The sequence below is a fragment of the Gracilinanus agilis genome, chromosome 2, assembly GCF_016433145.1.
Source record: "Gracilinanus agilis isolate LMUSP501 chromosome 2, AgileGrace, whole genome shotgun sequence".
Taxonomy (NCBI): Eukaryota; Metazoa; Chordata; class Mammalia; order Didelphimorphia; family Didelphidae; genus Gracilinanus; species Gracilinanus agilis.
Window position 1 is genome coordinate 669324829 of NC_058131.1, and position 25359 is coordinate 669350187.

Consider the following 25359-nt stretch of genomic DNA (forward strand, 5'->3'; position numbering starts at 1 on the left):
CCCTCCGAGACTCCTGTATGCTTTTCTCCCCATGTCCCAGGTTAGCAGGCAGAACAGAGACAGCATGGATTAGGGTAGGAATACTGGAAGCAGAGGCTGCATTTTTGGTTATTCAATGGCATTTAGATTCCCTAGTAGTAGTTCTGGGAAAAGAAAGGTTTGGAGCAATTTGCAACCTCAATTCAAATTTAAATTCCTTTGGTTTCCAGCTAAGCTGACCCACAAAGGTGGCATATTTTATCTACTGTTTCTGAAGGAATGACATTCAACGGCCAAGATTAAAACCCAGGTGTTCAGAATGATTTACAAAACTAAAGATAGTTTGAACCACTCATTAATTTGGGACATATTCCCCAGATATTTACATGTCCATTTGCACACCTCTCCAAAAGCTCAGCAGGCTCTGAAGAGGTGTAGATCCTCAATCCATCCTCATAGACAGCACCAGGCAGTTTAACATGATATGTCGGGGTTTTAACCTGGGTTGTCTTAACTACTTGCATGACCCTGGGCAAGTCCCTTCACTGTCCAAAGTGTATAAAATGAGGGCTTGGGGGATTAGATCACCTCTCAAACCCCTTACAACCCGGTAAGACATACCTCTAACTCTGGTTAATTGCTAGAAACCAGGTTTCTTGCCAGTTGACTTTTACAACTCCCTTAAGAGATGGAGTTTGGAGAACTTGAGTTCTCAGGGAAGCTGCTCTCTACCTTCTGTGGGCTTCTTGGGGTTTTTTGCCCTTTATGGTATATATAACATTGTTGCCTGGCATTTAGTAAATGCCTTACCTAAAGCCAAAATCGTAAGGCACAGGAAGGAAATGTGGCAGCAGTGCTACTTCTGTGAAAAAGCCATTTAGAAACGGTTTCCTGCCTTTCTATAGGTGGCAGGTAAAAATAAACCCCAAATCGACTAGCTTTAGTGTGTCTACCCTACCTGACACTATTCGTATATGTAATTGTGCAAGGATTTACACAGAATTTCGTTTTTGCAGTACTATTAATTTCTGTTTGCCTAATTGTGCAAATTCTAAACATCAGTAGTTTTCAAAGGGTTCAAAAAACCCTTTGGGGGTGTATAAGATCAAAACTGGTTTCTTCATAATATTAAGACATTTTAATTTCTAATATGACAAATATCAATAAACATAACCCACATAAACAAGAGATCCAGAGCAGGAGATGGGGAATCCTTATTAATTTTTGAGTTTTAAAACCATGAAGTTTATACCTGCTATTAATAGAGGGGAACTTGTGTGCCTTCCCAAGCTTTTTTTCACTCAAAGCACTCATCCCCATTTTTATGGGCTTGGCTTCTGCCTGGCTTCAATATGCAGATACAGAGCTACCCACCTCATTTTCTATCTAGGTGGCTGCAGTATATGTAGGTATTTGTTTGCAAGTTCAGAATCATTTCTTAGAGCCGGGCCTAGTTTACCTAAACTACTCTAAAATCTTCCCCCTACTTTATTAAGTACACTATTTGGTGAACTTTACAAATGCCCATGGTGAAAGTACATTAGAAAAGGGGAATATATCAAAGAACTCTGACCAGTGTGGTCTCTGACCCTCTGTCTCATCAGGCTCACTTAACAAATCAAACTTTTCTATTCCCTCCAAGTTCCATCTCCTGGAGTGATCCCTCCATAAATAGAAGTTTTTTCTTTGTCCTCAAATTACTTCTTAAGGTTTCATGATGCTCTTTTATGAAGAAGCTATTTTTAACGGGGGGCCTTTATAATTTTCTAGACCTTAAGTGGAAAAGTAAGATTCAGAGAACACAATTGCCTTCTTCCTCTTCAAGAGTGAAACAGTACTGTAAAACCTATATTGCACCTTCTTCCAGCCTGACCACTCATCAACATGGGGAGCCCTGATTCTACTCCATACAGAGAGCACCCCTACCAAAACAATATCCCCATCCCAGTCAATGTTTAAAAAGGCTTTGGTATAGAAACTTGTGTTAATGTTGCTCATTACCCACACATCCCTGAAAACAAGCCCTGATGTACTATTATTATCATGGATACTTTGTGGCATAAAGTATCATAGTATTTATAGGGATCCTTAGTAGTTATCTAGTTTAATATTTTTAAATTTAATAAATGAAGAAACTGAGGTCTGGCGACTTTGTCATGGTCACAGCAGATCACAGGTTACAACTCCAATTCAAGGTGGGCTTTCCATTACACTGTGCCCAAGTCTTCTCTACATGTTACCTTTGTTCAAGGCACCCTCTTGAATTACTTTGCACATCTTTCAAAATATTTGCAATGACAATACCTTATAGTCATGCTGTGTAGAGTACAATACAGCCCTTCTAAGTTAGATACTTCTTCAATCTTCCTTCTTTGGTAGCTCTTATTTTCCATCCCTTCCTTGGGTCCCAACAATAAAATACTTTAAAATTTGCAAGAACTTACACCAAAAAGTTGAAAATCATATATCCTCATATTATTTTATTTTGTTCATTTAAAAAAAAAAGTTTATGGGATTGCTCTAAGGGCAAGGAGGACTTGTGGCACAGATATGAGTGAAGAGCTCGTGGAAAAATAAATTATAATCTAGACAACAAGGAGACCAAAGGGAGTGCTTACAAATTGACTCATTTGTCTCTAGTTACCAAAGCTTTAACTCTGCAAATACTTGGAGGCACAATTATGCATATTTGTTTTATTCATAATTTGTATTGTTCTAAGATACCAAAAGTATTTCTAATGATGGTAAATTAACAAAATTTTTGTACCTCATCTGAAAACATCCACTGATCCATCTCATCCAATGGCAATATCAAATTTGTTAAAAGGAACATAAAAACAAACATGCACACCATTGCACAGTTTTCATAAAGGTCTATTTCATTATTGGTGGGTAGCGCATTTAACAGTTAAATACTTTTAAATAATGTATAGGTGACTGCACTACTGCAGCATTGGGAACTAGATAACCAATTTAACTAAAAACCAACAAGTAACTGTCTAAATATTTAAAATACAGCTCTTGTTTGGATCATCCCTTGTTTAGATCATCCCTCTTGGAAAAAAAAAAAGCCTGCTGGTCACATTGGAAATATATTTTAAGGCCAAATCTTCTGCTAGCTATCCCTTCCCCACAGATTTCTTCGATTGGACTAAGCCTCCAACTCCAAGGCGAGCCCAAGTTTGTGACCTCCAGCATTGATGCTCTTCCCATCCACCAGGGCAGACAACGTAAGCTTCACACCTGTGAGGACACCAAGAGAGACATGATACCTTCTAAGCCACTTTCATCTTCCTGTCATCCCTCTAGCTTCTTTTTCTTAGTTTTTGTTTAGCAGTTATAGATTTTAAATGCAGCGAATATATCAGCCACTAGAGGGAGATTTGGAGCACTTCTGATTTCATTGGTGAGGGAGGGCAGGAATTCTTGTACTAATAACCAAGCCAGCATATGAGGTTATGGACTCTGCTCCATTTAACAAAAACCAGGCCCAATCCTTAAGAAGCTTACATTCTATTGGGGGTAAGGGAAGAAGAGAATAAAACACCAAAAATGGTTTCAAGAAGGAAAGAGCACTTAGAACACAGAGATTAAGGGTGGGCTTCTAAAAGACAAAGGTGAAGTGAGGGTCCTCCAGGAAAGGGAGGCAGGAGATGGAATGCCAAACCTGAAACAGTAGGCACGAGTAAAACCACGAAGGGCTTTAAATGTCACACTCAGAAGTTTGTATCTTATCCTTGAAAGATTAAGAAAAGTTTAAGACTACCACGATCAGACTTGTACTTTAGAAAAATTGTTTTGGTAGCTTTATGAGGAATAGACCAGAGAGGAGAGACTAGAAGACAAGAATCTAATGAAGATGCTACTAAAATTGTCTAAACAAGAAGTGATGAGAACCTAAATTAGGGTGATGGCCATGGGAATGGACTGAAGGGGATGGATTCAAGAGATGTGGTGGTATACTTGGCAAATGACTGGCTACCAGAGGATGGACTGAAGAAGGAAGTGTTTAGAACAGCATTGGTGAACTTTTTCAAAATCACATGCCCAAACTGCACTTTCAATCTGCCTGTGAGCCCCCCAGCATTACTCCAAGAGAGTGGAAGAAGGAAGTACTTGCATTCAGCTGCTGGGCAGAGGGGCAGGGCATGTGAAAAATATCCTCAGGCACTGTGGAGCCAGGGAAGGAGCAGCCATCCTGCCCCAACCCCAACGCCTGGGCACCCGTGCCACAGCTTCGCCAACACACGTTTAGAACAACCTTAAGATTGCAAACCTAAGTAACAGACAGAAAAGTTAGGAAAGAGAGATGTTTAAGAGAAAAGTAATCAGTTGTTTTGGACATATTAAATTTGAGATGCCCACAGGACATCTACTCAGATTACCTGGCATTACCAAATGCCTATTGGACATTAATTGGACATTAAGATCATATAGAAGAATCATCTACATGGAAGTGATAATGGAGCCCATGTAAAGGGATGAGATGGCCAAAAGATAAGCCTTGATTGACAACATTGGTAGAATGGTGGTAGAATGTGGATAATGATCAGGCAAAAGAGACTGAGGAGACCAATGTCATGGAAACTCAGGATGAGAATTGAATAATGCCATAGGCGACAAAGAAGTCAAGAAGGATGAAGATTGGGAAGAAGTCATGGGATTTTACATTAAAGTTACTGCTTACACTATCTGTAACAGTGTCAGTTAAGGTAAGCAAGTATAAAAATCTTTTCCTAGAATTTTCGCCTAAAAGGAAAAATAGAGAATTGAAAGCCTGAGCATATGGCAGGGTCAACGATGGCTTTTTAAAAACTGGAGGGGACCCCACACACACAAGAATGTCTCAAAGCAGCAAAAAGAGTTGACTGAGCAAACTTCAGGAGACAATGAGAATCACCAAGTGGTTCAAAGATTTTAATGATGGTAAGAAATTTTGAGGAAAGATAGGAAACACATCATGGATAGCCTCCATTTTCTCAGCAAAGTAAAAGGCAAGGTTCTCAGCTGAGAAGGGAGGGGAATGGCAAAGGAGGATTGAAAAAAGAGGTTTGGAAAAGCAGTCATGGGGAGTACCACACCAAACCAATAAAAAGATTATTATTTTTTTTTTCAATTCAACAAGCATTTATTAAATGTCTACTGAATGTCAAGCACTGAGGACCAAAACAGTCCATCAAGTTTTTTTTTTTAACTTTTATTAATATTCATTTTTAACATGGTTACATGATTCATGCTCCTCCTTTCCCCTTCACCCCCACCCCCGCACTCCCCCCACTCATGGCCAATGCGCATTTCCACTAGTTTTGTCATGTGTCCTTTAAAAAGATTATTTTGTGGCAGTAAGAACACAACTGAGATTCAGGGAATCTCCATTTTTATTGGATCTCCATTTGGTAAGGGTATTTTAATTGATTCCAAATTACTAAGCAAGAAGAAGGGTAAATTAAGTAGATAAGGATAACCCAGGATGAGGGCTTGGCAAAACACAAGTAGTAGCATAACAAGGGTAAGGTATTTGAAAGAACGTGACAATGTGTAGTTGAACTAGTTAATTATAAGATCAAGACTATAAAGGAAGGAGAGTGAGACCACAGAGGAGGTGAGTCTAGGAGAGAAACTAGAAATCATAAAGTCATCTTCTAGGCTGGTTGTAAAAAATTGCTGTAGTCAAAAAATACATTGTAGGGGCAGCTGGGTAGCTCAGTGGAGTGAGAGTCAGGCCTAGAGACGGGAGGTCCTAGGTTCAAATATGACCTCAGACACTTCCCATCTGTGTGACCCTGGGCAAGTCACTTGACCCCCATTGCCCACCCTTACCAATCTTCCACCTATGAGACAATACACCGAAGTACAAGGGTTTAAAAAAAAAATTAAAAAAAAATACATTGTATTTTTTGCTATCCTGGTGATGAGTCTCTCTGAATTTGGTTCCAACACTAAATCCACATTCAAAGACTTTCAAGTTTCACAGAAGCTATAAAAGTTTACATTAACCAGAAAAGCAGAATCATCTCCATAAATAAGGGAAAGTAGGGTATTATAAATATGGTTAAGATACAAAGACATCAGAATACTATATGCTGATAAGATTGCCAAAATAGTCTGGAAAACAGAATCTATAAAATAATTATTCAAATTTATTAAGTAAGATAACTTACCAGGCCTCAGGGTCTGAGTATAACCCACTCCAATTAAACTAGAATTGTTGACTTTTGCCTAGAAACAAACAAAAGCAGCTTTGAGAAATTGGAAATGGAAAAAATATCTCTTCTTTTCCCCCATTTTATAATTGACTAAAAAAAACTGGTTCTCACTGATTAAGATCCAAGTAGCCTGGATTTGCAAGGACCTGAGTTCAATGTAACTTGGAAGTAACTCATTTTGACTCACACATAATATCTGTTCTACCTACCTGTCCACTAGTCTATCCTAGGCTATAAATTTACCACAAATGGGCTTGCTTTTTCTTCTCACAAAATCGTAGAACTAGATAGAAACTTAGAAACTGAGCCCTTCCAGTCACTTTAAAAACAAACAAAAAATAACCAAGTCCTAGTAGAAGACAATATAAAAATTGAGTCCTATGGTCTGGGCACATCCATCTAGAAAGTCTAGCTTTCTCTGACAGGTAAAAACTTTCTTGGATCAGTAAGTACTCTTTTTTAAAAAATCTCTTCATTTGGATTAAAAATCACTCAGCAACCTCACTACTAAGAACTATATAGGATAATAAGCCTAAGGTAAAGATGAGAAAAAAAATGTTAAATAAAGAAAACAATAAGAAAAGGCTAAGGAGACTACCACTAACCTCAGGAGTCACTCAGTGGAGCATAAGTCATATTATATCCTTGTATTTTTCAAAGCTAAGTTTCCAGAAGTATCAAAATAGGAACTTTGGGGATAGCAAGGTGACTCAGGAGATTGAGAACCAGACTTAGGGACAGGAGGTCCTGGGTTCAAATCTGACCTCAAATAGCTTTGTGACCCTGGGCAAGTCACTTAACCCCCACTGCCTAACCTTTATCACTCTTCTGCCACGGTACCAATGCATGGTAAGGGGGAAGGGTGGGAGGGTGGGAAGGGGAGGTGTGTGTGTGTACACAAGGACAAGGACATCTGACTACCTCAACTTATCTTAAGGTCCCAAGGTCTCCACTGCTGGGTAATAAGAAAAATGTAGTGGGAATAATACTACCTCTATTTAGATGAGTAGTAAAACATCTTTCAGTTATTCTAATTAGATCAACTAAAACTTAACTAAATTACTACCACTTATTGTCAAAGAATAATTTTATTTAGCAGAAATAATTCATTCAAATGACATTAACTATTTCATTCCTAAAGCAATTTATAATCTGGTGAATGTTACTTAATGAAAGGCTTCTGTTTGTTGTTGGAGCTGCTCAGTCACTATCATTCTCACACACAACTGAAGACTCACAACTACTTCTAGTGTACTAATAATATCAATTAATATCATTTTATCATCACGATATTACAAGTATTATTACTTTTGCTACATTATAAAAAGGCTAGCCAAGAAAACCAATACTGTGTCTGCGGAAAAATAAATTCCAAAATTCAGGTGAACTTTTGGTACACAACTGGTTTCTAACTGTAGGGCTCCTTATACTGTATTTAAAAAAAACAAGCATACCTTTTTATCATTAACTCAAGACTAATTCAATCTAATTAACTACTCCAATAAGCCAAAAAAATCCCCATTCTAAACCTGCCCCATAACATTACTTACAGAAATAGACGCAGTGGAATCCAACTGATATTTGGCTGCAATACCAAAACGAGTGCAGTTGGTGCCTGATGTCCAAGCTAGGTTTACAGAAGTATCAAGATCTTCACAAACTTTCTGATAAATTGAACCTCCAAATTCTGTTCCATCATTGCTGCAAAATTATTTTCACATCATTTAACATTTTGAAGACACTACTCACTACTCATCCCAATCCAAAGAACGTGTACCAATTTTAAGTGCATCTAAGACAAATGCTACAACCATTTTTAAATATAAGACTGTGGAATGCAGATCAAAGCACACTATTTTTCACTTTAATTTATTTGGGGGTTTTAGTTATTTATAAGTTAGTATTTTCTTATGACAATAACCACTATGGAAATAAGTTTTGCATGATATAACCTAGATCAAATTGCTTACCATCTCCAGGATGGGGGAGGGAAGGATGAGAGGGAGACAATTTAGAGCTTATGCTTTCAGGAAACATGTTGAAAACTGTTATTACACATAATTGGAAAATAAAATCATACATACCCACAAACACAAAAGACTATGATCTCTAGAGATATTTGGCTTAATACACAATTAAGAAAAATTTTATGTAAGGCTATTTAACAATAAAACAAAAGAATTAAAATGCATACTAGTGTCTATTAAACAGTTTTAAAGCATTTTTAATAAAATTTTGTTTGCGTATAAAATAATTTTCCATTTGCGGTGCAAAGTCTTGTCAAGCTAACTGCAGAATATTGCCAAATCTGAGTAGAAAGAAATCTCAGAGCTGTCATTCAGGCCAATTCCTGTCTCTTTACAATATAACAGACAAATTCTCCCTGAGAATCAGAATAAAAACTTTTGAAATGAAGTTCACAATTTTTTAAAAAATCACTGATAGTGAATGAGCCAGTAATCATATCAAATAAAAGTAGCTAGCCAGAGGTTGACTTAAACACATTAAAGTCAGCTGGATGTTCCTTACTATCATACTATTTAGCTTGTTTCAATTCCCTTTTAAGCCATTAGATTCTTTAGAAGAAAATAGGGAAACAAAGAGTTGACTAGTCCTTCCTTCTCTCCATTATCCACTATAATTTTCCCATTACTTCTCAGTCATTACACTATCCTTTCTTTGATCCTTTCTCCCAACAGTTTGTTTTTTTTAAAGTTTAAAAGTACTTTTTGTTATCCGGAGCTTTTCTTGTCAACCTCAAATAATTTTGTACTTTACTGACACTAACCTTATAAGCTATACTACGTTTTTAATCATCCTGTTCCTAGCCCTTGCTTCTGTCTTCTGTGTATCTTTTCTGCCTCTCTTTTCAATTTAAATGCTATTAGATTCACTTGACACTAGGGCAATGTATTTTGCCAGTGCTTGCAAAGTGCATCCTATCCCTAGCCAAGAACCCAATTTAGGTATGTTTTCAGCTGCAATCCAGAAATCCAAATTCTGCTCTCATTCAACTTCTTAACCAGTTAAGTCACTTCCTATATCTGCTTTTTTTCTCATAAGTCCTCCTCTTTGAAGCATCAGCAGCAATGATGAAAACATTACATATGCTCCTGAGTTGTTTGGTTTACTGTCCCAAAACACACTGCACTTTCCCAATGCATTCTCTGGCATATAATTTGTGGCCACACAAACCAGAAAGTGGGTAGCAGTCATTAAGTATGACAAAGTGTTGAAAAATTCTATCAGGTATGAAGACATCCCAGAAAAAGAAAGCAAATTTTCCTACTATTAATGTCTTATCACTGGTTTACTTTCTCCCACCACAAGTTGAAAACACAGACAGACTTCAGTGAACTGAATGGCAGCAGGTTGGGAAAAGCAGACACTCCTGTTAAGTCATGACTTCAAATGGAATGCATTCATTTACTCATTCATTTATTTATACTTGCTTTCAGCATCAATAGTATGAAGCCAAAGACTTATTCTGCTGTCATTTTATATTGAAACTAACCAGAAGATCCACCTTACTTTACAAAGAGCCAGAAATAGCAAGTGATGAAAAAAATGCATATTTTGTGTGACTAGATATTTTTGTTTTGTTTTTGAAGGATAGGAATAAAGCTGAATTTATGATTTGATTGGTATAAGAGACTTCCATGTAAGGAAACACTCTCTACCAAAGTGGGTTAGTACCTTCTCTGCAACTTAAAGAATATTAGAAGGTTGCCTATAGCAAAGGTTAAGTAACTTATTATGGGTCACACAGCTAAAATGTGTTAGAATTAGGTCTTGAACCTACTTCTCCTTGGCTCCCAAAACCAACTCTAAAAACTATGCCATGTCACATCTCTTTAAAGATGCATATATTCTATTAAAACACAAATAAAGTCATCATGTTAAGGCTCATAAAGAAATACTATAGGGCAGCTAGGGTAGTACAATAGATAAGAGCACCAGGCCTGGAGTCAAGAGACCCAGGTTCAAATCTGGCCTCAGCCACTTCCTAGCTGTGTCACTAGGCAAGTCACTTAAACACCATTGCTTAGCTCCTACCACTCTTCTGCCTTAGAACAGAAGGTAAAAGTTTAAACAAAAAAAAAAAAGAAAGAAAAAAAAAAAGAAATACATACACATTAGTGTGCAGTTGGAAGTCTCCAGTCCTGTAACCCACTGCAAAGTTATTCCTTGTCAACTTTGATTTGGCACTATCAAAGGTCATCTGGTAACCAGCAAGCCAGCCTTCATAACCAAAAACAGCTGACCCATGAATTGCAGGTCCAGCAAAATCAAAGTCAATATCACAGCCAAGGTTTATACATTCCCGCTTATAAGCAGACTTTATTTTACCACTTTTCTTTCTGGAATAAGAACAGATTCAAAATTTATTTCACCACAAAATCTCACATATGCTGTCAAACAATATTACCAGAAAGCTGAAAAAGGACCAAAAACTATTTTAAAGTTTCAATTCATAGAAATGTAACCTAATTACTGAGAAGATAAACAAAATATAATCAAGTTCAATGAAGTGAAGGCAGAACAATCAAGGATACCTAGTGCTAGGGGATTAGTCAATCACTAAGCATTTATTAAATACTTCCCAGCTGCCCCCTTATTAAGTGTTTATTGTGTCACAGACAAAAGTGTTGAGAGCTATGGTAAAAAGGACAAAAAATAGTATCTGCCCTCAGAGAGCTCACAAACTAATGATTATAACAGCAATGGGTTAACAGGGCTTTCTATAACTACTGTGAAAGATTTTTTTTTTTTAATTAGTAGTAAAAAGAAGTCTAACAAAAGTTTCTTTTCTCTATTAGCACTGTATTGAAAATGAGACAAATACTTAAAGCCACTCCACACTAAGCAGTAGCAATTTAAGGGGAAGAACAATGGCTTTTCCACTATGGTAGAGAAGTAGTTTATCTTTAATTTAAAGTGCATTTCTAACATATAATACTATTTTTAATTTTAAAAACAAGAAAACACACATGGTTACCCTGTGTTTGGTGAGAAGGTAGTGTCAAATGTCAGCTTCAAACCTTGACAAATCTATTTTGAGGGGAGAAAAGGTCCTAATTCAGATTCATTTGGTTTTGCAAATAAAGAAAAAATATAACTTAGAAACACTAAATAGATGCAAATTGTCTAACTGTTGTTACCTGATCTTCAATTGCGATTTCGGTTCCCAGAGTGTTATCAGTGTTCCATTTTTCTGTGAAAGTCAGACCATACTCACACCATTTATATTTGGTCTCCAAAGTCCCAGAAACTTTACCGGTGTCTGTATTAGATGAACCAGATGATGAAAATTCCTATTAAGACAGTAAATTTTTTCATCAACTTTCCATACCTAGGATTATGCTGCTTAATTTGAAAAATAAACCAAAAACCTAATGCTAGAGCATTATGTCCTTTCACCACCTCTTTTTAAGTAACTACTTGGGCATTACTCCCTTTTTTATCTTTTCCTCATCTGTTTAAACATATAAGAACACAAAGAATTGACAGATTAACTTTTAAATAATTGGCTGCCATTTATTTCTAAACTTCTAATCATCTAACTGCATGTTAGAACACAAACATTAATTGTATAGAAGAAATCTAAGCTTCATATAAAGGGATATCTGTTTACATACAGAAGCATAATTGAATCCTGATAACAAAGAACTTTTCTGCTAATAAGCCTCAAATATACTATTACTCTAATATGAAATCCAAATGCTTCAGAATACTCTGTTGGAAAAAATTTTTAATGCTGTACCAACTATTTTGTTAGTAATAATTAAGTAACAACATAGGAAATACACATTTACTTGCTATCAAAATTAGAAGTAGATGAAGCTAGGACTCTGTTTCCTCATATGTAAAATGAGGGGGTCAGACTAAATGATATTTAGAGGTCTAATGTCTACTTTATAGTTTACTTTGCTACTCAATTATTCTATTCTCCTCTGAAATTCAGAGCCAGCTCAGACTTCTCTGAAGTTTTTAAACCCCCACGAACCATAAAGGCATTTGTTCAATTGCTATAAGTATAACTAAAAACCTCATGTTTCTCTCTTAACAAAAACCCATGTTTTCAAACCAATTCTTCCAGTGATATTATGTGCCTATGAATACCACAATCTCTCTAATTATGTCACAAAAAGAGTAATGTAAAAAACTCATGGTGAGTGCCAACAGACAGCAGTGTATTATCAACAACAAATTATGCACAAGAAAGGGCATAAAAGATACCAAAAGAGATGTATGATCCAGAAATGAAGATCAGCTGTGGTCACATAGCAAGTGAAAGATGGGCAGCCTCATGAATATTGAGAGACCCCATTTAGAAGGTTCCTAGCAGAATGGATCTATGAGAGAACTGGACAATAATCATAAAGAATGAGATGTATGGATGAAATGAACATATATCAAGTCAGATCACAGATCCAATGAAATATTTAAGTACAATTAAAAAGAAGTCTTTTCAATTGTTTTTTACATCATGATTAAAAAGATAATTTGTCTTAGTGGATGGGAACAATGGTGCAGATTATTTAAAACACCACCACAGAAAATTTCTATTTGGCTTATCACACTCACATTCTTAAGTCTTTAATTTGGACAGTCACTAAAATGAATTATTAATTCTACAAAAAACTGACAAGCATTTTTAAGTGATTACAACTGTGCACAAGGTACAGTGCAAGGCATTATGATTTCTTAAAATCACTGTCTCTGTCCTTGAGGAACTCAAATTCTATATATAGCAGGTGGGTATGAGATGTGCATAAGAAAACAAAATTAAAATATAAGGTATAAGGAATGATAGACACAATGGAAAAAACTGTTCTAGGAAATGCGGAGAGAATACTTTCTCCTTACATGGAAGATGAACCTCCTGAGATGAACCTTGAAGGAAGAAGATTCTGAGAGGCTCAGAGAATACATTCCAGGAATGGGGAATAGGCCTGTGATAATGGACAGAGGTATAAAACAGTAGTACAATTTATTTGAAAAACAGAGTTTGTGAAGGGGTGCATTGTGAAGACTGAAAAGGTAGACTGTTGTCAAGCTGTGCAAGGTGTTAAATGGCAGGCTGAAGAGTTAATGAAGTGGGGGACTAGGGACACAGAATATAGCAATTACTGTCAGACTTGGTCAATGTTTGGGCTAGTACTATTGAAATGTTTTTTTTTTCCTGACCCTTTCTTTCTTTTTTAATCTTCTAGTGACCATCTCCTAAGTAGGGGCAGAAGAGAGAAGGAAATATTTGGAAATGAATGTGATATTAAAAAAAGAGAGAATCAATAAAATATCTTTAAAAAAAAAGAAAGAAAATGCCAGGCTGAGGCATTTGTATTTTATCTTAGAGACAACAAGTTATCACAAACTTTTTAAATAAGAATATATGTGTGAATACATACATACATACATACATACATACATACATATATATAAAGTGCTCAATTTCACTATATGGTCAGCATGCTATATAGTGAAATTGAGCAATGGGCTTTGAGTGAGAAAACACCTGGGTTCAAATTTCCCCTCTGATAGTTATCATTTGTGGCTAAATGGAAGTCACTTAATCTTGCTGATCCTCAGTTTCCTCATCTGTAAACTGAAGAGTGATAATGTAGTACCCTTGTGAGGATCAAACAAAATACATAAGGCACTTTGTAAGCCTTCAAGTGCTATGTAAATATCACCTACTACTATACTTCTACAACCTACTGTGCATTATGAAAATTACTTTGGTAACTGTGGAAAATAGTTCAAAGAGAAGAGACAGAGGTCAAACTACTGCAGTAGCCTAAGAAAAAAGTGACAAAAACATGAACCAATATGATGGCTATGTCCGCAGAGTGGAAGGAGATGGATAACAGAAGACTAAATTGACTGTGAACCATTTTTTATTGATCCTATTTACAATTAATTAATTTTAACCTGTAACTACTTAATCCAAGGAATTCTATCTTTGGAGGACATCCTTGGACACAAGGGAGTTGAGTCTTGTATCTGAACAGTACCAAACTATCTTTTAAGGATGTCAGGCCTATGGTTCTTTTTTCGATATTTTCAGATTAAAATCTGCAATGTAAAAATCAGCACAGTCCCAGAACCAGGCTTCAAATAAATTATAATTTTAAATTAATATTAATAGTCTTTCTTTCAAGAAGATCTTGTGATTTCATGCATCATTAACAAGACTAAAAGTGTGGGTGTGTAAAATGACCAAGAAATATTTTCTGGGCTCTTTAGGAGATAGTTATGCCCTTGGACTTGACCTTGAACTCTTTAAGCTTTAATTTCCACTTCTATAAAATGGAGGCATTAATATTTGAACTGCCTACAATTAGGCATTACATAAAAATGAGTAGTTTTTTGTTTTTAAGAGATTAGTGGTGACCTTTGAGAAAGCAGTTTCAATAGTACAAGAGTACCTCAAGCTTAAGCTAAAAGGGTTAATAAGTGGGTGGACAATGAAAAAGTACTTACAATGAACATAGATGATTCATTCTAGGAGTTTAGCAGTGAAAGGGTAGAGACATACAAAATGATGGCCTAAGAAGATCAATGGGTCAGGGGAATTTTTTAAAGGAGAGGATCTATGTATATAGAGAAAGATTTTGAAGTCAAGACAAAGATGGGGGAGCATAAGACAAATGGCCCTAGAGAAGGTTGGGAAGATGATGTGTGTCTATCAAACTTGGACCTTTTAGTCTAGAACAGCTACTATACAAACACAACTAGAAGAGAGATGAAAAAAAAAAGGATTGCTCTATAACAGTGAGTTTTCAGTTGAGTTCAGCTACTGAAGAGTTTTTATTCATTCGGAAATAGTATTATGATAGAGAGGGCTGAGAATGAGCAGAACAAGGACAGTGTAAGGATAAGAATGGGAATAGGGAAGGGAGAAATGCAAGGGATTCAAGATTTGGGATAGTAACTTGCTTGATCCAAAGGGTCAAGATTGAAGGTAGAAAAGTTGAAGACAGAATTAGGATAAGTGGGAGGGATTCAGAGGTCACAGAAAAAGAAAAGAAAGAGAAGGAAATTTCAGAATTCAAAATCTTGGAAGCAGAATAATTTTGGGTGATAGTGAGGTTTAAGGTGCAGGGGAAATAAAATGGCAGAGGTAAAAGGATTTCTGGGCTGTGAATTGATGAAGTCTGTATAAAGGTTCTTCAAGGTGAAAACTGAAGTCTTGAAGGATGAAAACAGGAGTAGAGTATTACGAGAAAGACTAGAAACCAGACACTGATAGTTGATAGCAAGAAGATTCTAGGTATAGTAATAAATCAAGAGGAAAAAATACTGATTTAGAGGATTCAGAGTAGAAAAGGGATGGTATGGTCATGTTGGCAAATGTGTGCCTGAAGGGCAGAGATGGAGGCAAAGTGAGAATAGTAGCACTCAGGCAACAGGAAGTTAAGGTGGGAGAAGCAGCACTAGTTAGGTAGCAAAGAATGAGAATGCTTCAAGAAGAAAAGAGGCTTTAATAATCATTAGAAAATGTAAAGTATGTGAAAGGAAGAGATCACACAGGCTGACATTTAGAGCATTCTAGGGAGCTGGTGCACAATGGAATAGAGAAGATCCAAATAAAAGGGAAGGCAGAGGAAGTCACAGGGCCTGGGAACAGGTAGAGCTAGATCAGATAGAGAAGAGCTTATGGATGAGATAATCCCCAGAAATAAAAGGGAGGATTAAAAGAGGGAGCCAGGCAGGGAAAGAAAATTTGCTAGGAAAGATGAGTCAGAGGTTATGTTGGAAAAAATACTAGATTTGGTTTGAATTCAGTCAACACCTTACTACACAGGGACAGAAGACATTAAATGTCTCTGGTCTTCAATTTTCTTAACTGTAAAATGAGGGGAGTTAACCAGTTAACTTCTAAAGTCACATCCAGTCCTAAAATCTATTTTGACTAACAATATTGTCAGACAGCTTTGCTTAATTTTTTTTTTAAATATAGAAAGGAACTGGAGGTTGGAGGTTGGGGGGGGGGGGGAGAGAATGGGGTGAACCATGTAACTGTAATTTAAATCTCCCAAGGCAGAAGATTATACACCTATACTATATCCTTTGAGGTTTCTGTTATGGTCAATAGAAAGAGAATGCTACAAAAAATAAAAAATGAAGGGTTGATAGTCCTTGTAGAATATCTGAGTCAATTCTGAAATAGACAAGAAAAGTCCTACTTCACAAATATTCATTTAAGCCCTACACTGTGACAAAGCTAGGGGCAGCTGAGTGATGCAGTGGATAGAGCTCTGAGCTTAGAATCGGGAAGGCCTGAGTTCAAATCCAGACTCAAACAAACTAGCTGTGTGACTCTGGCTAAGTCATTTAAACCTCTATTTGCCTCAGTTGCTCGTCTGTAAAATGAGGACATACTGGAAAAAGAAAATGACAAATCCTGTATTTTGCCAAGAAAACACCACAACAAATCCATGGGGTCATGAAGAGTTGACTGAATAACAATAACATGTAACAAAAGATCAGGTTGGGTTCTAGGTAAAGACTAAATTAAAAGTAAACTTTCTGTCCTCAAAAAGTTTATACTCCAGTGAAACAACATATATGAGAAATAATACAAGGTAATCTGAGTAAGAGGGGAAAAAATCCCACAACAGCTGAAAGGGATAATCAATTAATAAGTACTTAATACTATGGCAATCTGCTAGGCAGTAGGAAAAAAATAACAATGAATGAAATTATCCTTTAAGAGAAGGAAGCCTTCATTGTGGAGATGACAATTGACTGAGCCAGGTTTCTAAGGAAAATAAAGTCTCTTGAGATAAAATAGTAGCTAATAAAAGTAGTAACAAGCATTTCTACAACACTGGGAGGTTTACAAAGTCCTTTACAAATATTATCTGATTTTATCCTAATAATCCTGGGAATTAGGAGGTTTTAATATCCCAATTTTTAGAGATGAGGAAACTGAGGCAAGAAGAGGTTAAGTGACTTGCCCAGGGTCACAAAGCTTCTAAGTGTCCGAAGCTGAATTTGAACTCAGGCCTTTCTAAATGCAAGTCCAGTATTCTATCCATTGTACCACCTGGCTATCTGAAAAACATAAGGGGTTCATTCTAGGTATGGAAAAAAATCTTTGGAAATGCAAGGTTGAGATACAGACTGCTGAATTTAGGGTACACTAGGGTCTTTGGCTAGAGTGGAGAATATAATAAAGAGAAATGCTATGAAAGAAGGTAGGAAAGGTAGACTATGGATACTGACTACTGTCCTGGAGGCCATGGGAAGCTACTGAAGGTTTTCTGAATGGAGCATTGATATGGCTAGACTGGTTGGTGTCTTGGGAACATTACTGTGACAGTTCGGCGGAAAGAAAAGAGCCTGAAAGAAGGGAGTTTTGGGGAAGCTAATATAATAGTCAAGGGAAAAGGTGATGAACACCTGATCCAGAGTGGTACCTATATGAATGCAGTCAGGACTGAGGAGAGTAACACAGTAATAGTGTAAAGGGGGCTAGGAATCCAAGAACTCAAAATGAAGTTATGCTAATACTACTTATTTTTGGTATAATCTTATATGACACAACCTCTTTGGGCCTCACCAATAAAGGGAGGAATTAGATAAATGAAGTCCAAGGTCCTTTCCAACTCTAAATTAATTATCCATGTCATAAAGGCAGAATTTATAAAAACTAGCAAAAGATGGAATGAAACAGTGAAGGAGAGGTCAAAATCCAGATTAACTTCAAGATTACAAAACTGAGAAACTGGAAGGAAACCAGGCTTCCTTGACAAACAGTTCTAGTCTGAATGAACTCTGTTCATCATAAAACCAAGAACAATTCCAGAGGCCTGATGATGAATAATGCTATTCCTCTTCCTGACAGAGGTGAAAAGACTGAAAAGTGCAGAATAAAAATGTTTTTGGACAGTGAATATGAGAACATATATTGGTTACAAAGGCTTTTCAGCCCAACCCGCACAACTGAGTCAGGGAGAAGGAAGAGAAGGAAGAACAGCAGGAAGGAAAGATGGGTCAACCATCTTTTCTGTTTACATATATAATCACTTTAGTTCAGATTAATAAACAAATAGCAAGGTTTGCGGGTGTGAAGTTTTAATGGGGGGAAAAAATATGAGTTCTAGTTAGGATATGCAGTATAGGTAAGAAATGGAGTTTCAGAGAGGAGTTAGGCCTAGATGTTCTGATTTAGGAGCCATTTGGTTGCATAATAACTAAACAAATGGCAGTAGGTGAGATGACCAAGAAAAGGATGCCAGACACTGTATTAAGAGCTTTACAGATATTATCTCATTTGATCCAATTGTTTTACACATTCCAGGATATTTGAAGATCAGTGAGTTTAATCCTGTTGTGGTAACTCAATCCACCCACCAACAGGCAAAAAGGTTCAGGAAAGTTAGTTGCCTAAGGACAATTTCCTTAATCACCAAGATGATATGGGTAAATCTGAATCTGGGCCTCTGGGATTCCACATTTAGTATTCTACTGACACCTAGCAGCCTCTGCTTTGTACAATATACATGTGGAATTACTGATGGGGAGCCCACAGCATGTTTTAAGTATCATGATTCTTATGGTATATCAGAAGAGTTAAGAGAGATCTTAAAAACTATCTAGTCCAATCTTCATTTTTACAGATGAAAAAACGAAGGTTCAGAGAGGTTATGTGGCTTGTACAGGGGCAGAGATACTGACAGAGGTGGAATCTAAACTGAAGCTTTCCCTGATCACACCCACAATACTCTCTAGAGCCCAGCCCACATCAGAATAAACTGCAATTAGGAAATATTTAACAAAATAAATATAAAAATAATATTACATTTTAAAATTAAGCCAATATATAGCTGTAGAAATCTATATGTATTGATTAGTGGTCCTCCTCTCTGAATGTGACAGCACTGATTTAAACTACAAGAAGTTCAAGACACTTAAAAAAAATTATCCTCCCTATCCGATCCCCTCCTCCTTCCCCCTTCCCTTCCCACCATAAGCTAATGCCTACCGTGCAAATTCAAATTTGAGACACTGTACGAATGGAGAGTTTTGGATTCTATACTTTAAAAAAAACCCACACCTTCTTAGTATAGATTCTAAGGCAAAAAAAAAGCAAGGACTAGGCAACTGGGGTTAAGTGACTTGCCTAGTCGCACAGCTAGAAGTGCCTGAAGCTGGATTTGAACTGGTTTCTTCTGCTCTTAATAGTGAGAGCAGTCCCATTCACCAAATCAGTTCATCAAAGACCCTTACCACAAAGCCATAGATCACATAAGGGGAACCAAGAAGGAACTTAATAAGCTTCTCCTCTCCCAAATCAATCAGACTTCCACAGCAAATTTTTGTTGTTCAGGTAACCCAGAAAAATAAGGTAGCTAGCTGTGACCAATCCATATTTAAAAAATACAATAAAAGATAGCTATATGCTAAATTAAATACTTCTTTCAAGCTCCAAGTCTTGTACTTCCTCAAAGAAGCCATCTGTCCATAAATGATGAACTCATTACAACCCACAATGAATTTTTCTTTCACCTAGGGCACTTTTTTTTAACTCATTATAGCCCTGGATACTCATAAATACTCATTGATTTAAGACTTTCAAGTTTACAAATGGCCTTCCTCAAAATACTGTTTTTGGTCAGTTGTTTCAGTGTTGTCCGACTCTTCATTACCCCTTGAGGTATATTTCTTGGCAAAAATACTGAACTGATCTGTATTTTTCTGCAGTTCATTTTCTATCTGAGGAAACTAAGACAAATAGGGTTAAGGGACTTGCCCAGGATCATCATACTGCTAGTAAGTGTCTGAAACCAAATTGGGTCTTCAAGATTCCAGGCCCAAGGGCTCTATTCATTTTGACATTTACTTACATATAAGGTACTATTATCTCTAAGTAAACATGAACTTAATAAGATTAAATGGCTTGCCAAAGGTCAAATGGGGAGGTGTCCCTCAAAACCCAAACAAAACCAAGCCTGCCAACCCAATGTTCTTTCCATCATTATCAAGAATTACTTTTTTAGCTTTATATTTCTGCCACTAGCTTAAGGGTAGGGGTTCACCTGTTTCTTTCCCTTTCCTCTAAAATGTCATCTTTGTTTTTGCAATTATGCAAAAGATATTTAATATATGTTAACTGGTTTGTTTTAAGTAACATGAATTTGAATTTAACATCTTTCAGTTGACTTGAAATGTGTCCTAAGTTGTGGGGCTGCCAATTAAGAACACTTTCTATAGAAAAGCACTGTGAGTGAAAATCAGTGTAAAGACAAGATGGAAGGTCTGGGTTTCAATCACATCTCCTTCTCTTCCTCCTAATTGCAAGTTAGAAATCACTTAATCTCTGACCTTCTTCTATAAAATGTAATTAACAATGGAACAACCTAATTCACAAGATTCTCTTTGAGGAAAGCAATTTGCCAGTTATACCTGGTTCCCTAGAAGCTTCAGATCATAGTACCTACAACTAGAAAGATTCTTAGAGATCAACTGATCCAACTATGTTTGGGAAAACTGTGGCCGTGAGAGGTTAAATAACTTTCTCAAGGTTACATGGCAAGGTAAGAATTTCAACCCAGGTCTGGTGACTCAAAACCTAGTATACTTTCCACTAAACTAAGCTGCCTCATCATCAAGCAGCAAAATAAAATTCAAAAATTTCTAGTCTGGTACATAAAATTATCTTCTATTTCTGGGACACACAAATTAAAGTTGTACATCCTGTACTCCCAATTCTAAGTTATCCATATCAAGACTATCAGCACTGTGCTTAATTGACCATGAATGGTCGTTTAACTATTTTGATCAAAGTAGGATGCTAAATTTGTTACAAATTAAATAGAAAGCAGGAACTAGCTATTTGATGCTGCACATTCCAAGAAAAAAAAATTTAAGAACTAATTTGAAATTAAACAATTATCACTATAAGTGAAAACCACATATTTCTAAAGAATTGTCTACTTGGTAGGAACTCATTCAACCAAAAAATGCTCTACTTTATACATACAAATACCTACTCATCAGAATTAAAATTAGAAGGAATCTTAGAAATCAAATCCAACCTCATCTTTTCAGACAAGAAAAGTGAAGCCCCAGAAATCTGCCCATGGTCACCAAGACACAAATCTATCAAAATACTTTATGATACTACTGACAAAAAGCTAGCTTTCCTAGGGTTGGAAAAAACACATTCAAAACTAAACCAAATCCTCACGTTTCCCCTCTTAGTTTTATAATTAATATAATTTCTTTTATTACCCAAAATGTTCCTTTAAAAGAAAAACTTAAAAATTAAAATATATCTCCAATCCACCAAAATGCACATTTCTCTAAGTTCTCAATTTAACAAGTATTTAGTGACCATCTATTTGCCCAACACTATGGGGGTGGGGGGAGGAGTACAAAGATAGAAGGGAAACAACAAGTAGTTTGTAACACAATATCTACCCTTGAGGAGGTTATAATTTCTATTGGAGAAACATAATTTTAAAATTCTAGGTCTTTAGATAAATGATAATGAAATGGTAAAAGTCCAACAATGCAAACTGGAAAAATACCCAGTCCCCAAAGAAATCAAGCCAAGAAAACATTTATGCCTCTCCTTTGGCAGAAAAAAGATTTGAGATAGATCATATCTTGTCAGAAGTATTTTTTTAGAGTTGCAATATGATGTAAAGGTTTATCAACAATAATTAGATATGTAATAAACACTTACCACTCCACTGCAGGACTTTGTTTTCACATCTAGTTTCACTAATCCAAAACCTTAACAAACAGGAAAATCAAAAGAATCATACAAATATTCTAGGTTGTATAAAATAAAGTACAATAACAGATTTACCCTTTCAATTATGAAGCACTTATCCAGCAAAGTTAAGTTAAAATAGTTAAAAACAAAAAATTCATGCATATTCCAGGGGAACCCAAACTTTTACTGTTATACATTTCAGCTAATTTTTTTTAATTACTCTAGACTGGATGATTTGATAACTATCTCCTCAAAAATCCTGTGTCTGAAGGCTCATAATAGTGTCAGTGATTCTGGGTTCTCAAAAGCTTTGTAAGAGAAATGCAAGTTTTAGTATACCCTGGAATGGCTTTGAATTCAGGCTTTCTACAGCCTACTGGATATCCACTAGGACCAACCAGGCAAACTATACAGAGGCTCATCATCAGGTTAACCACTTGGGATTAACTCTTCTGTACTCAACAATTTACATACTGTCTACCTAATAAGATGTAAAGGGATTGCAATTTGTGAAAGAAGTACTAGCACCAAATATATACATGTTTGGATATATGGAAGCAAACATTTCTATGACAAGACCAATGTTTTTCTATGGAGTTATTAGCACACAAGTGCTTTCTCACTGTATACAGTGAGAATAATAAATATATTTAGTTTTTTACATATACATATACAGAAAGTAGTCATTTAAATCAACTTTAATGTGAGGACTGGTTATAGTTTATTACAGTAAAGACATCCATTCCAAACCTAGTTTTGCAAAATCCAGACTACCTCTCACTGACCAGAGGATGCCATGCAATCTTCAAACAAATATTTGCTATAGTTTAAGGGGACTTCAGTAAATAACTTCCCTACAGTCAAAAAGTATTAAGATCTCACAATTCTGGAAAGTCTGAAAATTACTGATCTATACAACCAGGTTTGACCTAAAAGTGATGAAAAAAAAAATTTCAAGATAGAACTCAACATAGTTTTATTTGGCAAAAGCTTTTGTTTTATGGAGAGTATATATGTACTTACTATAGATATGAAATAGCATCATTAGTTCAGAGTTCTCAAGATCATTAAGTATTTATATCATTTCCTCTAAGAAAAAAGCCTGGGCATAAATTAAGTTCTTACCAAATCCTTTGTTGAAAATATCTCTAGCAGCTTTGCCAAGGTCAGCATATGCTGGAGGAACACACATTGCTAGCAGAAAGAAATACACAATATTAGTGTTCTTCCTCCTTCCACTCAATTCCTGTACAAGTATTCTGAGGCAGTAAACCTACAGTGATAATTACTGGTTCTTGAAAATGCAAGTATTCATACATTCCACTGAATGCAATCTAATTTTGGCAACTCCCTCAAACAAATATGGTTTAAAACTTAAAAATCCGAATTCTTTTGAATCCTGGGGCTGCTCATTGTTCCTTTCTCCTTTTTTAAAAACCCTTATCTGGAATCTATTAGTTCCAAGTAAGAAGTGGTAGAAGGCTAGACAATTGGGACTGAGTGACTTGGAGAGAGGAGGGGGGTGTCACAACTAGAAGTGTCTTGAAACCAGATAGAACCCTAGTCATTGTACTAAAACTATACCTTATTCAAAATAAAGGGGTTTGAGGTAGCTATGAAAGATGTTGAAAATTCCTCTGAAATTTTTTTCTGATTATGCAAGTTCCTAAATTTAGTATATATTGACACTATTTCCTACCCCTAACTTCCAGGTTATTACAAACTACAAGAATATTTATGCACTGTTACATAGTACACAGAAGCACTACAAAACTGCATGGATCTTGCAAAGCCTAATAAAGGGTAAATAAATCTCAATAGGCTTATTGAATTCTTTTACCTGGCTTAGTACCTTCAGAAGAGTGAAAATAAAGTTTGGAAGAAAAGGGAAATGGATGGAGAGTATAAATGACTTACAAGGACTATGCAGGGTTCTTTAAATACTGATACAAAGAAAAGACCAATTTAGTTTCACTTCGAAGGACTAACACCAGCAACTAAAATCAGCACTCCTTCCAACACTCCAGCAGGAACTCTAACCTCTTAAGATCTGCCCATTCATTCATTCACTCCACAGTCTCCACGCCCTACAGAGGACACAGAATGAATGACCTTGTACTCTCACAAAGAGGTCTTTCATTTCCCTAAAGAAAAATCTCTAATTTATTACAGAACCATGCAACCCTTTCAAAATGACAATTCGTTAACACTTAACTTTAAAAAAAACAAACAAAAAACCCCATAGTTTTTCATGTTAGAATCCCGTTTTTTACCTAAGAGAATTACTAAGACATGGAACACAGCTAAGTAGACTGGCTGACGCTGCCCTAACTGCATACGTGCACCTCTACCCTCACTCGATCACAGACTCATACCCGAAACCTTCCAGCTAGAAGGCCAAGGTCTGGGGCAGGGCCGGGCAGCGCGCTGCTAAGAAGGGTCCTGCTTCCGGATCCAGCACGTGCATCCAGCATTCCGGGGGTAGGGTGAGGGGGAAACTTCAGTCTGGGCCACCACCACCCCCAGAGGGGTAACGTCTTTAGATACACACCAAGAATGATAATAAACAATCAAGGTCCCAGACCTAAGAACCTCCGCAGCGGAGCCCCAGGATTGCCCACTCCAAAGTGCTTCAGGAGATGCAAAGCGTTTCTCCCAGAGTCCTCGAAGCCCGGACTTTGGAAGGCGCCGTCCCACCCAGCCCCGAGCCTGCCCAGTGACCCGGGCCTCCGCGGCTCGGGACCGATCTCACTTACTCGGACGCTGACAGGGTGGCTGACACAGCGGCTGGCACGGCGGCTGACACGGCGGCTGGCACGACATGGTGAGGCCGCGGGAAGGGAAGACCTGCGGGGAAGGATGAGAGAGGTGCCATCAGCACTGGCCGGGTCGGGGGGCGGGCCTCAGACCCACCCCTCACCCCCGGCTGGGCCCCGGGGCCGGCGCGGCCATCTTGGAAGGGCCCGGCCCGGGCTGGGGGCGGCCCGGGAGCGGCGCGGCTGCGGGAGCTCCAGGCCGGGCCAGGAGAGACTAGGGAGGGCCAGGGCGGCCGTACCTGGAAGTTGGATGAGGGCCGTCGGCGTTCCGCTAGCTGTTCGGGCGGCTGGACGCGTTAGGGCTCCTGGTGTAGCTACCGCGGCTGGAGGGCGAAGTGAAGGAGACACCACCGTCCCGCCCGCCAGGACCCCGCCACGGCCCCCCACAGCTGTCCGCCGCGCCGGCGCCCAACCACGGACGCCTTCTGATCGCTCCGACCGTCGGGAAATCACTCTCCCTGCCTGAGAACCCACCTCTGCCGCCCAGCGAAAGCCGCCCGTGCGTCTGCCTCCTGGATACCCGGAGGGCGCGGGGTCGGCGATCAGGCAGCAGCGAAGGCAGCCCGAGTGCTGAGGGGGCGGGGAACGGCGGGGGCCGCGGCGGCGCTGTGGGCGTAGCGCG

General features: G+C 37.6%; 1 protein-coding gene across 1 annotated transcript; it reads right to left on the reverse strand.

The window, feature by feature from the left end:
- Positions 1–3047: 3047 nt before the first annotated feature.
- On the reverse strand, positions 3048–25134 carry VDAC2 (voltage dependent anion channel 2). Its single transcript, XM_044659043.1, has 10 exons — positions 24977–25134; positions 24678–24768; positions 23047–23115; positions 21889–21938; positions 11348–11500; positions 11185–11237; positions 10319–10546; positions 7736–7886; positions 6141–6198; positions 3048–3222 (listed from the first exon to the last, which is right to left on the reverse strand). The coding sequence occupies exons 2-10, from the start codon at positions 24742–24744 to the stop codon at positions 3131–3133; spliced, it is 921 nt and encodes a 306-aa protein (XP_044514978.1). The 5' UTR covers positions 24745–24768; positions 24977–25134; the 3' UTR covers positions 3048–3130.
- Positions 25135–25359: the final 225 nt, after the last annotated feature.